The sequence below is a fragment of the Bos indicus genome, chromosome 1 (assembly GCF_029378745.1).
Source record: "Bos indicus isolate NIAB-ARS_2022 breed Sahiwal x Tharparkar chromosome 1, NIAB-ARS_B.indTharparkar_mat_pri_1.0, whole genome shotgun sequence".
In the NCBI taxonomy this organism is placed as follows: domain Eukaryota; kingdom Metazoa; phylum Chordata; class Mammalia; order Artiodactyla; family Bovidae; genus Bos; species Bos indicus.
In genome coordinates this window covers 154,700,664-154,715,819 of record NC_091760.1, presented here as the reverse complement: position 1 = coordinate 154,715,819, position 15,156 = coordinate 154,700,664, and the positions used below count along the sequence as shown (strand labels likewise).

At 35.7% G+C, this 15,156-nt stretch overlaps 1 protein-coding gene across 15 annotated transcripts in view; it reads left to right on the top strand.

Moving 5' to 3' along the window:
- Positions 1-15,156, top strand: part of TBC1D5 (TBC1 domain family member 5) — a 592,732-nt gene that overhangs the window by 288,790 nt on the left and 288,786 nt on the right. For all 15 annotated transcript variants that reach the window (XM_070772644.1, XM_070772249.1, XM_070772468.1 and 12 more), the window contains one exon: positions 8,681-8,744. In XM_070772644.1, the coding sequence (XP_070628745.1) occupies positions 8,681-8,744 (64 nt within the window). The remainder of the gene's footprint in view (positions 1-8,680; positions 8,745-15,156) is intronic.

Genomic DNA, 15,156 nt, shown 5'->3' with positions numbered 1-15,156 from the left:
TTGTCTAATATTAGTATAGCCAAGTATCTCTCTCTCTCTTTGGTTATTTTTACATGAAATATCTTTTCTATCCTTTTACTTTGGTTCTTAAATGAGTCTCTTGTAGACAACATATAGTTAAAATGTGGTTTTTCTAAATACATATTTTTCTAATCTCTGCCTTTTGAATGAAACTTTAATCCATTTACATTTAAGGTAACTGCTGATAAAAAGAACTTCTGCCATTTTCCTGTTATTTTTCTGTATGTTTTATATCTTACTTCCTCTTTCTTTCCTCCATTACTGCGTTTTCTTGCGTTTGGTTGTGTGTTCTTTTGTTTTTGTTTTGTAGTGACCATTGTTTGTTGCCTTCTTATTCCTGTTGTGTAATTTCTTATATACGTTCTTTGTGACTGTCACAGGGATCACACTTAAATCCTAAATTTTTAAAAATCAACTTCAAGTTGATAACTCTACAGCATACAAAATATGTGCTGCTATACTGCTCTGACCTTTTCCCTTTTATGCTGTTTGATAAATTTTTCTTGTACATTGTTGCTCAGTTGTATCAATTTATAATTTTTTTTATCCATTTATTTTTTTATATCCTGTAGAGAAGGCAATGGCAACCCACTCCAGTACTCTCGCATGGAAAATCCCATGGGCGGAGGAGCGTGGTAGGCTACAGTCCATGGAGTTGCAGAGAGTCGGACACGACTGAGTGACTTTACTTTCACTTTTCACTTTCATGCATTGGAGAAAGAAATGGCAACCCACTCCAGTATTCTTGCCTGGAGAATCCCAGGGACCAAGGAGCCTGGTAGGCTGCCGTCTATGGGGTCGCACAGAGTCGGACACAACTGAAGCGACTTAGCAGCAGCTGCAGTAGGAAACCAAGTGCAACATCACAAATCTTAAACACAATGATACTGGCTTTATATTTGCACACATATTTACCTTTACTAGAGATCTTTATTTTTTGTTACAACTTTGAGTTATTTTGGTATTTTTTCCTTTCAACTTGGAAGTTTGCCATTAGCTTTTCTTTTAGTGTATGTTGAGCTATTCCAAATCCTGAAAGATGATGCTCTGAAAGTCCTGCACTCAATATGCCAGCAAATTTGGAAAACTCAGCAGTGGCCACAGGACTGGAAAAGGTCAGTTTTCATTCCAGTCCCAAAGAAAGGCAATGCCAAAGAATGCTCAAACTACCGCACAGTTGCACTCATCTCACACGCTAGTGAAGTAATGCTCAAAATTCTCCAAGCCAGGCTTCAGCAATATGTGAACCGTGAACTTCCCGATGTTCAAGCTGGTTTTAGAAAAGGCAGAGGAACCAGAGATCAAATTGCCAACATCCGCTGGATCATGGAAAAAGCAAGAGAGTTCCAGAAAAACATCTATTTCTGCTTTATTGACTATGCCAAAGCCTTTGACTGTGTGGATCACAATCAACTGTGGAAAATTCTGAAAGAGATGGGAATACCAGACCACCTGACCTGCCTCTTGAGAAATCTGTATGCAGGTCAGGAAGCAACAGTTAGAACTGGACATGGAACAACAGACTGGTTCCAAATAGGAAAAGGAGTTCGTCAAGGCTGTATATTGTCACCCTGTTTATTTAACTTCTATGCAGAGTACATCATGAGAAACGCTGGACTGGAAGAAACACAAGCTGGAATCAAGATTGCCGGGAGAAATATCAATAACTTCAGATATGCAGATGACACCACCCTTATGGCAGAAACTGAAGAGGAACTCAAAAGCCTCTTGATGAAAGTGCAAGTGGAGAGTGAAAAAGTTGGCTTAAAGCTCAACATTCAGAAAACGAAGGTCATGGCATCTGGTCCCACCACTTCATGGGAAATAGATGGGGAAACAGTGGAAACAGTGTCAGACTTTATTTTTCTGGGCTCCAAAATCACTACAGATGGTGACTGCAGCCATGAAATTAAAAGACGCTTACTCCTTGGAAGGAAAATTATGACCAACCTAGATAGCATATTCAAAAGCAGAGACATTACTTTGCCAACAAAGGTTCGTCTAGTCAAGGCTATGGTTTTTCCTGTGGTCACGTATGGATGTGAGAGTTGGACTGTGAAGAAGGCTGAGCACCGAAGAATTGATGATTTTGAACTGTGGTGTTGGAGAAGACTCTTGAGAGTCCCTTGGACTGCAAGGAGATCCAACCAGTCCATTCTGAAGGAGATCAGCCCTGGGATTTCTTTGGAAGGAATCATGCTAAAGCTGGAAGTCCAGTACTTTGGCCACCTCATGCAAAGAGTTGACTCATTGGAAAAGACTCTGATGCTGGGAGGGATTGGGGGCAGGAGGAGAAGGGGACGACAGAGGATGAGATGGCTGGATGGCATCACTGACTCGATGGACGTGAGTCTGAGTGAACTCCGGGAGTTGGTGATGGACAGGGAGGCCTGGCGTGCTGCGATTCATGGAGTCGCAAAGAGTCAGACACGACTGAGTGACTGATCTGATCTGAGTCTCAGCTTTTGTGTTTCTAGAAATGTCTTAACAGTCTTCTCATTCATTTTCAAATGAGTATTTTGGTAGATACAAAATTCTTGATTGATAGCCATTTTTTAAAAAGTAATTTAAAATCTATAGAGATCACCCTGTTCTTTTGGCCTGCATGTTTTCTGGTGAAAAATTAACTGCTAATATTACTGAGGATTCTCTGTTTCTTCCTTCAGAGGCTCTGCTTGTTTTGTCTTAGAATAGTTTGCTGATATTGTGTCTTGATATGAGTCTCTGAGTTAATCCTACCTGAAATTTAATTGAATTTCTTGGATTTGTAGCTCTCTGCTTTTCATCAGACTTGGCAGCTTCTCACCGTATTCCCTCAGGTGTTCCTTCTGCCTCTTTCTCCTCTCTGTCAGGTTCCCGTAGTGTGTGTGTTGCTGTGCTTGATGGTGTTATACACATCTCTTGGGTTAGGGTCGTCTTTCTTCAGTCTTTTTTTAAAATTTTTGCTCCTCAGACTCCCTAATTTCAATTGTCCTACGTTTAAATTTGTTATTTCTGTCTTCTGCCTACTCACACCTGTGGTTGAGCCCCCTAGGGAAATTTTCAATTGAATTATTGTGTTTTTCAGCTTCATAAATTCTATTTCCTTTTATAATTTCTACCTCTCTATTGATATCATTTTGTTGATTTGCTACATAGTTTTTTCCTTTAAGTCTTTTTTTTTGCTCTTTGAACATCTTTAAGACAGTTATTTCAAAATCTTTGTCTAGTAAATCCAGTAATTTCTCAGGGATAGTTTCCATCAAGTTATTTTCATTCCTTAGATGAGCCATAGTTCTTGTTCCTTTGTATGCTTCATGATTTTGTTGTTGTTGACAATGGGATATTTGTACATTGTTATTCAAAAATCAGGTTCTTCAGAAATCATATTCTCTATTTCTCCTGGGTTTGCTGTTTTCCATGTTCTTGAAAATTACCTTAGTCCATTGATTTAGTTATTCTCCTGGAACATTTTTACTTTTGCAAAGTCTTATTCTTTGACATTGAAGTCTTAGGTTGTGTTCAGTGAGGATTTTGACAGAAATTTTTTGAATGCCAGGAGCTAAAATAAAGAACAACAGAACCCCAAACCTCTCCTTGCCTTTGCAGACTGTGTCTGCTACAGCAGCCCATCATTTAGCCAGGCTCGCAGTCCTCCCAGTGGCCAGCTTCATGTGGAAATGTATGGTTTTCTCAGTTTCTGCATCACCATGCATCTTGCCCTGGGCATATGTGTAGCCTTCTGTACTCCCCTATATGCACAGGTGCTTTTGAATGTCCTAATTTCTCAAACTCTTGCTAATTTTTTTTCCCAGGTCTTGGGTGGTCTGTTTTATGGTTTGGTTGTAATCTTTTGCCCCAGGTGTCTGCTGACTCTTAATTTGACTTGCAGTGTGTTCAAGAGCAAACAAAGCCTGCCTTTTTTTTTTTTTTTCCCCTTTTTTATTAGTTAGATGAAGAAGGAGATAAACATCTTCAGTCAGTTATTCAGGTAGTTCCTAACAAGTTAGCATTGATTTATACGGTATTTTGCAGATATGGTCTTCTCTGCTCGCCCTGGGACCAGGTGCAGTTTGCACACCCTGGGAACTAGCTTTCTTGTCCACAGCTGCTGCTGATCTAGGATGAGGGTGGAGCAAAACCCCACAGAGCTTTCAGGCTGCCTTTTTCTGGACTCCTTGTTCATTTGGTGCTGATTGATCTTCGACTATTTCCAAAGTCAGTACAAAGTTTGTTCTGACAGTTCTTGTTTTCTGATGTTTCTGTTGGAAGATGAGAATTTAGAGTTGTATATTCTGCCACTCTGCTGATGCCATTCTCCTTTCTTTTAAACAAGAAAATTCTGTTTAATATTTAATAGGAATAACAAAAGTATTATCTTCTTAAATTAAAATTGTCCACTTAGTGTTATTTCAAATAGTTGCTATGCATTTGTTTTACATCTGAATTTCATTATCTAATTTAATAATCTGAAAATATTATGTAGAGAACTAAATATGCCTATTAAATCATTAGAATGTAGACAGATTAACAATAGAGAAAAAGAATAATTATTAAATAAACAAATTTCCTACATTTATTTGAGCACTAGCTCTTAAACCTAAACGTGTGGTCCTAGATTTTCGCCATAAATAACTGACTTAGCATATTGTTCACCTGATTCTTGAGATAATGTAATACTCTCTGTGGCTACTGTTTTCAGAGACAACACTGTTATTATCCTTTGCCGTAACTGTATGTCAGCACATGAATATGCTTAATTTATAGACTTTTTTTGTATTGTTCACTTTGAATGGGATTTTAAATTTAAGTAAAACATTTCAGTAGTTATCCTCATTCATTTAAAAACTCACACAGTTTTAGGTGTTTACACTATTCATTTATGCCATATTATCCATCATAACTAAAAATGTGGCTATTCATAGCTTTGTTTTCAACTTAGTTTAACCAAATATTTTCCCATTACTATTAATAATTTATCACACACACTTGATGATATTTCTCTGACAATTCAGAAGTCAGCCTTTTTAAAATTATGTTGTACTTTTCAGAATTCATACCTAGTATGATATGATACCCTAAAATTAGATTTTTTATGTATAAGCTGATGGCACAATTGAGTAGATATGCTTGTTTATAGCATTATTCTGCTTGCTTTTAATCTAACCAAGTTTAAAATCTTGGTCCTCCCTTACAAAGCAGATGTTTATGTATTAAAAGCACTATTGAATTCTATTGTAAACCTTCATTTAGCGTGATTTCAACACTGCACAGATACTATAAATGCTCTTAGCTCAACATGACTGCAATAAATGCTAAAAAGGAGTCCAAATTTAATTTATTCTATTTTTGAAATTCAAATCATCATCATACATATTATGGTTTTAACAAGTTAGATACATAGGTAGAATGTTAATTACAAACGGAAAATACTATATGCTCTTTGTATCCTCATTAAAAACAATATAGCTATGAGCATTTTTTTTTTCAAATCAGGCAAATTTGTTTAATTATGAATGTTGTGAACTCATTTTACAAAGTTACTTACCAATTAATGAGAAATAAATGTGTTATGTAAATTTCAAACTGTAATGGTCACAGGTAATTGATGAACTGTTCCTATAAATATATACATTGTACAATCTTATACATATATATAGCAACACACAAAATTTATACACTGTTTATTGTATATAATTTGTATATTTATTTAAAATTTACTCAATAAATATATCGAGTTTATTTTTTGGTTAGTTTACATTAAATATTGAAAACACCTTAAAATCACAATTGTAGTTTTAAAGTTTACTCTGTTGTTAAAATTACTTTTCCAGCAAGTGAAAGGAACTCTTACTTTAAAACACATTTGTTCTGTTGGATCATTTAAAGGTCTTTGTGTGAGAGTACTTTAATGCATTTTCGTGCACCTACGGGTGTGTGTCTGTGAGAGAGAGAGGGAGGGTGGGAGGGAGAGAAGGTTAGATCTGAAAGCAACCCATGTATCCTTGTTACAGTTACAGCTACCTGACAGCTTAGTTCAGGGATCAGAACAGCAAGGGAAAACATCATATTAAACTCTCTTGCACCCTCTGTTGTTATTTTTGAGGAACACTACATTTACCTTCCCATGGTTATAATGGCATTAGATTTATTAAAGTCCCTGATAAAATTAATACTTAATTTACTGTACTTACCTCCAAACTATGTTGACAGTAAAGTAGCATTTGTTTTTAATTCTTAGGTTATTTTTTTCTTGTGATACAATATGTTTTTATTGTATAACAGCTTAAATGAAAACTGAACTTTTCTGTTTTTCTTCTGATTTCTCCTGGTTACAACCAGTTTTAAGCTCATCCAAGTGTTTCAGACAAATGCAAATCTGTACTGGATATAGCACACTGTATATGTAATTTTGCAGAATTATAAATCCTGCCTGTTCTTTTGTAAACCTTTCGATTGTCAGACAGTTTCTTTCCAAAATAAAAATCTAGAGCCGTCCATACTAAGATTAAGAATTTATAACTGTAAGGAACAGATGTTTTCATAAACATTTGCTGTAATTAATTTCAACTGGAGAATTGAAGGAACAAAGCAGTTTTCCCCACTTTAAAACTTTATTACCTTTTCCCCATGCAGCAAACTTGAAGTCTTTTTCTCTAATATTGTTTAGAGAAACGATTGTACTCCTTATTTGGTATGTTTCTGAGAAAGAAAAACTGCTTTTTTTCCTTATTATCATCCTTGGAAGGTTACATTTAATGTGATATATTCATTTCCAAACAGGTATAAAATGAAGGAAACCTTTGTGATGTATTTTGATGACAAAACTTTGGTGTTTACTGAAAATCTCTTAATTATTTGAAGTATTTTATATTTATTGTGATAATATAAGCAGAGGGCAAGAATATACCATTGGTGAGATCTTACGTATTTAAATAATCATAGTCTTTATTTTTGAAGAAGAAAGCTCACATTCTAAATGTATGATATGGTACTTATTCTATACTGCTTGTGGAATGTTTCACAGGAAGTGTCTGCAAGCTGTTAATAACATGTGTTGTAGGAAATTTTCACTTAACAAGACGGAGGGAGACTAATTTTCCTTAAATTTTTTAGTTTATTTATGATAATGCTATTAATTTTTTTGAAAAGCAAATGAAGTATGTTGTGAGTCATCTTATGGAACCTCTGTTTTCAAAGAATTAACAAAATATACTCAACTAGATTGATCTTAAACATTTAAGTGTTTTGGATAATTTTCTTCTATAAAATTTGGCAACATTTCGAATGCTGTAATCATTTTTAAGGTTTTTGTTTAATGAAAAAGAAAAGCCTGTAAGTGTATTTTTAAAAAAACGTAGACTTAAAAGTTCAGTAATTGAGCTCAGACCACTTTCATTCTTTTAAATAATTTAGGTGCAACAGCAAAGATTTTGAAGAGAACCAACATTTTTGACTTATCTGTCAACTATAAAACATGCAAAGAAAAATAGGCAGCTATCATTAAAATTGCATTTTAGCTTTCAAAAACCATTAATGAGCAGCATAATCATAGTAGTAGGGTACCTTCAATGCTATATTCAATTACTTAAAATAATCTCATTTCTAAATGGAAAGCTCTGTAATTACTATTTGACCTAACCAGGACAACTGTGATGACGTTCAGTGATACTTTAGAATGTTCAAGTGGATTAAAAGTATAAATAAAAGTTGGATTAATCATTAAATTATGAAGCTTTAAATATCTTAAATGTGAATCTAACCTGATGTTTGAAATTTACATTATAAAAATTAGGAGTATAAATGTAATCAGATTCTGATCGATTTAATTTTTTTCTAAGAATAAGTGATATGTTTAACAGTAGTATCTGTGCTTTCATAAAAATTATACTTTTAAGTATATATTTAAAATTTTAAGCTAAAATTAAATTTCTTTCAATAATATATATTTTATATTGTAGCAGTTTTTAAAACTTACTTAGCAAATTTATTCTATGATCTTTAAAATGATAGGTATAAATTTGTTCTAATCTGATTTTATGAATATGCTTTTATGGACAAGTTTTTCTTCCTAAAAGTTTGATGTTTTACATGAGGCAGAAATAACTTTAGATGTTGATTTTTTAAACAGGTGAGCCTTTGCCCACAGTTAAAACATAAAGTTTGGGGAAGACTGCTAAGGTGTAATAAAAGCTCTTTAGAATGCATTCTCAGTCACCACCCTTCAACTTTCTTGTGTCCGTCTCTGCAAAGCAGATTCCTGGAGAGTGGAGGGGGAGGGGCCACGTGGGCTGTATGAGTGTTCTCTTCAGCTCTTCCACTGGACAGGACACCTTAGCAAAGAGTCATTAGTGTCTGAATTAGTGGTTTACAAGTTTGGGTTTTGTGATTCATAGGAAGATGTCTGTATTATACTTCATTTGTTCCTATTTGTAGTTACTTTGGTAATATTCCTATCTAAGTTACGAGTGGTGGTCTTAGTCTATATTTTAGTGTCAAAATGAACTTTTGGTTTAAAGGGCTCTGATTACAAAAGCTATTTGGGGGAGAGATAAGGGAATATATGTTTTCTGACTCAGTATACTGCGTGGAGCTGTCACACAGCAGCTTTTCAACTGAAATGTTCAGTTTTATAATCTCCATTATTTCAGTGTTTTTCTTTTCTTTCTTTTTTTTCCAGGAGATTCAAATCAAAATGGAAGAACAAGTTCTTTAGACTCTGATGGGACTTTTAATTCCTACAGGTACGTGATGAATACATAGATATAAAATAAGGTACTGTACAAGATACATAACCTTAGAGGCTTCTAATCCTAGAATAGTAAGGAACTATAACCTATGCTTTAAAACGGTGACAAATGTAAAGAATGCTGTGGTATAAGATTGTCCTGCAGACTTATCAAGTAGGTGGAGTCATTGTAAATATCTGTTGTTACCCTAGAGTAGGATGATTAGAATGAATGCCCATGTATACATGTATTAAACTTCATTATAATCCATTTTGCTTTTGTTTTTTTTTTTTTTTTCTTTTTTTTTTTTTTGATTTCTTTTTTTTTTTTCTTCCAATTTTATTTTATTTTTAAACTTTACATAATTGTATTAGTTTTGCCAAATATTTTTCCAGTATATCTGTTACAGTACTAAAGGCTTCCTTTGTTTAAGTTTCTTGCTAATACAGAGTGTATAAAACGTAATCTGCAGTTGCATTGAGTGCTATTGTTAATGTCCTGTTTGGCTCCGTTAACAAAATACCTTATAAATATTGGAGTTACCCAGTCCCTTTTTTGAGTGCTGAAGTGTAATAGAAAGCTTGGAATTGACATATTAAATAATAGGTAGAATCTTCTATCCAAACATGTTAATCACACCTAAAAAGTAGACAAATATAGAAGATATTCACTTCTTTATTTATTGACTGCACTGTGTGGCTTGTGGGACCTCAATTCCCCAAGCAGGGGTTGAACCAGGGCCCCAGCAGTTTGAAAGGGCAGAATCCTAACCACTAGACTGTCAGGGAACTCCCTGTAAACGATACTTAAGTGCTCATTTGGCATGTAACTGAGGAATGCTAAGATGATAATACATGTGAAATCTATGGTAGAAGTATCATTTTAGATATAAATACTGTTTAAAAAAACCCAAGACAAAAGGAAAATCAAGATGTATTTCAAAGAATAGGAAGTCCATATGTATGCATCGATTTTATTGTTGAATTTCACAGCCACTTTTGTAGTTTAGCTAATTACAGTAACTAACGGATGTAAAGTTACGAGAAGCGTGTTAGTATGAAGGCAGTGTCATCCTGTAGTTTATTTTGTTCTTGAGTAGTTGGAAGATTAAGGTATCTTAGTATTATTGAATGATAATTGTACTTGGAAAATGAACTCCTAATGCAACTTTGCACAATAAATACTAATGTTGTTAACTAATATAGTTTAATCAATGCCTGTCAGTGTTGTAATGGTAGGATATTAATTTATTGTTGGAATTAAAAAGGCAAGATAAAAAGCTCAGGTAGTACAGTATATAAAATGAGCTTTTAATAGTTGGCAGGCCAGTGCTGTTATTAAATAGTATTATAGTATTTAAGGTGTGAAATGAATATTTTTCTACTGAGTAGGCAATAGCTCTTACAATATAATGAGCTTACTTGTGAATTTGACACTTGGGTTAAATGGCAGACTTCATAGAAGCACAGCTCTAGGGTCTATTTTCATATCAGGTTAACAGATAAAACCTAGGAATTGTTGCAGAATCACACTACAGTGGCAACAGAATTGTCAGTAAAGTTCAAAAATGAAAATTATTTTTCCATTAATATCAGAGCTCTTTAAAGCAAGGAGAAATAGTTAATTAGAAAAATGTGAATATTTCAACCCTCAAATATCCTTTAGCCTAACACATCTACCTTCGTATTTAGACCATCTCAGAAATACTGATCTTTCTTCACAGATAATTCTGACTGTCAACCTAGTACCAGGATACTCAAGCTATATATGCTTGTGTCTGGGATAACAATTAGCTTTATTTATTTATTTTTAACAATTAGCTTTAATTTGTTATCTGTAGAATGGACGTTATAATGTCCGATCTGCTTCTTTCTCACAACCGTTTTAAAGGTTGAGCTAGAATTACATAAGATAAAGGCTTTGGAAAGTCTTAGTGCCCAGCTATGGATCACTATTACCCATCTGCATGCCTGCCTCAGGTGAACGGGCACCTCGCTGCCCCAGTGCTCACTGAGCCGGCCATGTGTGTGCCCTGTTATGGCACATGATGAGCTTGTGTTAGCTTTGGAATTCAGTCGTGGTCACCTAAGTCTATACGCTCTCTGTTGTTGGTTTACATTATTGTTGTCTTAGCTTGTCAGTAAGAGGGCATAGCCTTTTCCTGTTGTGGTGGTTTTGTTTTCTGTTTGCTAATATCACCGCAAACATAGTATGTCGGTTCACACCCTGACTCCACATGGAAACTCTGGACAAGTGTTAGTCTCAGTCTCCTCTCCTCGAATGTGGGAATAACAAAGTACATTTGTTACAAGGCGCTCATGGGTTATTCTTATGTGCCAAACGCTGAATCAGCATTGACTGCCTTTATCTTCCAGTCCACGCCATCCTCATCATCGTCATCATTGTTAATCTTCTGAAATTGTAGAAGGTTTTTACAGTGTGCCAATATAGAGACACCAAAAGGAAGATTTAAAAGCAGTATGTCCTACAGGAAAATAACTGAAGTTTTCAGCAGAAGAGAGGCTACTGTGTGCTGTGTGCTGTCGCTTTAGTCCTGTCCGACTCTTTGCAGCCCCACGGACTGCAGCCTGCCAGGCCCTCTGTCCATGGGATTTCCCAGGCCAAGAGCATTGGAGTGGGTTGCCACGCTCTCCTACAAGGAACCTTCACAGCCCAGGGATCGAACCGTGCCTCTTTCCTGCTCGGTGTTGGGAGATGGGCTCTTTACCTCTAGTGCCACCTGGGAAGCCCAGAAAGAGACTGAGAGCAAGCTAAGCCCAAGGCTCAATAGTCTGTCTCAGATGCGTAGTCCAGGTTGGCTTTGTGTAATAAGCTTGTACACATAGTGGAGATAAAAGGAAGATGTTTTATTACGAATATTGAAGTTCAGGGGTAGGTTTTTGGAATTTTGACAGATGTGAAATTTGCAATCAGTGGGCCCTGACAACAGCCCCATGCGCCTAATGCTCACAGGTTTGTTTTCAGAGGCTCTGAGGTTTCACTTTGGATTTGTGTCTCTAGTGGTTTTGCCTCATTGATTCAGATAGCATACGGCTGCATTTAACTCCTAAGGCACCAGTAGGGTGATTTTATGATGCCCGGGTAATAGACTAAGTCTTTGTTTTGGAAGTTTCTGTTAAAATGTGTTTGTATTCCAACTAGTCTGTAGATGATGTGATAAAATGGAAAGATTAGAAGAATTGAGATGATATTACTGATTCATGCAGTGTATCCTGTGCTTTTTAAAGACCAGCGTTAACGTCTTCTGTCATTAAATAATCTTTCTCTGTTTCTTATTTCACCATTAAAACTGAGAGACCCTTGCTCGGTGTGAAAGCAGAGAAGTGGTTTGCATTCACCTTAGTGGCTGCAGCGTGGGGCCACGTCGCGGGGGCCCTCTCCTGCACCCCCTTCCTCTTCCCAAGGGCAGCTGACCTTCTCCTCTCCAAAGAGGCGAGCCCCTTGCCAGCGCATATGACTACAGACTATTACATTAATCTGTTTAGCTGTAGTACCAGCTGCTTGCATGTTTTTAATTATCTTATTAGATGGTATAACAGTGACCTATGAAATAAATTGAAGGTGAACATTTTTAAGTTTTCCCTTTTTTACCCTATGTTTCTAAATATCTTTATTGATCAAATTATGATATTCTGTAAAAGTTCATTGAAACTGTATATGGTTTTTGAGTCAATGTAATGCTATTTAAAGTATAGTATTATAATTACCAGTATAAAAGTAACATCATTTTGCCTCACTTTTTTATAAGATTTAGGTTGTGTTTATGTGGCCACAAATTCACGTGAAAATTTGTTGCTTTAAGAGTCAGTTTAGAGAAAACTCAGACCAGTTATTGGCATTCTCTGGGAAACTCAAAATATTGCTTAGATTTCAGACAACATCTTGGCATAGTATAAATGGCATAAGATGGAATATAAATTATTGTAGATTATTTTAAAATAAATTTGTCTATTTAACTCTGGTTTTTTTTTAATTCCTTGTATTCAGTGGTAGGTCATCTAGCTGACCCTAATTATTTTTACAATTTAATCTCACATGGTATTATTTCTGAGTGTATTTTCCCAAACTGCAGCATTAGAAAAAATGTATTATCTTGTGGATTTTGGCAATAGGATACTTTTCAAATAATACTTAAATAGAATGTTGACTCCAAGAGACACAGTTCAAAATAATAACCACCAGTGATTGTTCAGTTATAGGCAATCAATAAAAATTATAATAATTTAGTCAGAAGCTCTGATGTTTAATTAAAAAGCAGGTAGTTGGATGCAAAAAGGGGCTGCAAAATACTTACGTATGTCATTTGGATTAACAGATCCTACAGCTGGCATGATGCGGTGACTTGAGCCTTGAAAAATTTATAGTCTTTGAATACTTTACAGACTACACATTATTTGTTTTTTTAATTTAAGAAACATTCAGACTTTTTGGCTTCCATAGTTTTTTCCCTCTAACGAAAGATTAAGTTTCATATCTCAAAAGGACTTTTGTTAAATAAGGGAAAAGTTTGCTCTTTATATATTTTATTTTCTTTTTAAGGAAGGAAAATGAAAAGCCACTTGGTGCTGACGTACGGGCACATTATTTCTTGATATTGACCAGAGCTTCCAAGGTTGCCTCCCTTTCTCAAATGGTATTTTCTATAGCTCCTAGAGTCCAAAGTTAAAAGTTTAAGTGGGTTAATAGTTTTTTTTTCAAATTGGTTTAAGTTGGTTAAAAGTTTTTTTTTTTTTTTTTTTTAATATAGTTGATTCAACGTTTTGAATTTAAAAGTTGTCTTTTTCTGAATAAGTAAAGAAAACATTAATTTAAACTTTCTTCAGTCATTGAGGAAATTGTAAAAATTAGACTTCAGGTTTTATTGCAAAGACATTTATGTGTCCTATTTACATGTGATTAATAATTTGAAAGGATGTGGGAGGTATCCTTACGTCATTTACATTTATTTTTGATATAGTACCTCTCCCCCATTTGTATGTAAGAGGGTCATATGTCTGTTGAAATGGAAGTGAAGCAGTGACTCAAAACGTTAGAACTAATAGGACAAAAGTGTACTTTGAATTTAAAATTAGAAGTCTGGGTTATGCTTATACTCTTGGAATGATATAAATTTGTTAATCCGTTATTTTTAGGAATATGGAATTACAGAAGCATATTGTAATATGTTTTTACAGAAACATGATTGTGAAAGTCATACTGTATTAGTTTGGGCTGTTACGACAAAATACCAGAGACTGGGTAGCTTATAGACAATAGAAGTTTATTTCTCACAGTCTAGAGGCTGGAAAGTCCAAGATTAAGATGCTGGTAGGCGTGGTGTTTGATGGAGCCCACTTCAGGTTCATAGATGAAATCTTTTCACTGTGTTCTCTCACGGCTGTAGGGGCAAGAAAGTTCTCTGAGAGCCTCTGTTGTGAAGGGCACTAATCCCATCACTCAGCCCTGAGGACAGTGGCTTCAAGACCCCACCCCCAAACACCATCAGATTGGCGTCAGAATTCAAAGTGTGAACTTGCGGGCTGCATGCCCTCCGTAAAGGTACCTAAGGAGGAGACGGGACGGAACTCCCGGCCCCTTCACTCTCTCATCTTAAGGTCCTAAGGCCTTGCCGTTTCATCCATTTCTCCAGGACGTAGGTTAATAAATAGATAAGAGAACAGGGTCTGGACTGGGGGTTTCTTTCCTGATTCTTAGAACACTTCTTTCCTCACTTTGACGTTATGCTTGTCTTTTGTTGAGAATCTGTGTAATCGTATGACACTGACTCTTTAAGTTCTTAAGAATAAATGCATAATTTAGGGAAACAAGTTGGAAAAAGCACACAGGTAGAAATAAGACAGACTATAAAGTTTGCCTCTCGGCTCCAGCACCTCTACTGAGTGGTCTTAAGCAAGGCCGTCAAGCTGCCTGCTTCCTGGTCACTTCATCTGTGAAGCTGAGTGTTAGCACCTCCTCTGTCATAGAGCCTGTGCGGCTGGACCCAGCGCCTGACGCGTAGTGAGTGACCGTGCCAGTTTCTTTCTTTTGTCTCTCTTTTCCAAAATTCCTTAAAGTTTTAATCAAGTTTTTCACCTAACAAAGTTGGCCTTCATTTCAGAAAAGTATTTTTAAAATTCTATATAGTTCTATATAGTAAAAATATATATATAAAATATATCTAAAATTCTATATAGTTCTATAAAGTGAAGGTCACTCGGTCATGTCCGATTTTTTGCGACCCCATGGACTATACAGTCCGTGGAATTCTCCAGGCCAGAGTACAGGAGTGGGGAGCCTTTTCCTTCTCCAGGGGATCTTCCCAACCCAGGGATCGAACCCAGGTATCGAACCCAGGTCTCCTGCATTGCAGGCGGATTCTTCACCACCTGAGCCACAAGGAAAGCCCCATATAGTTCTATAGTGGCAA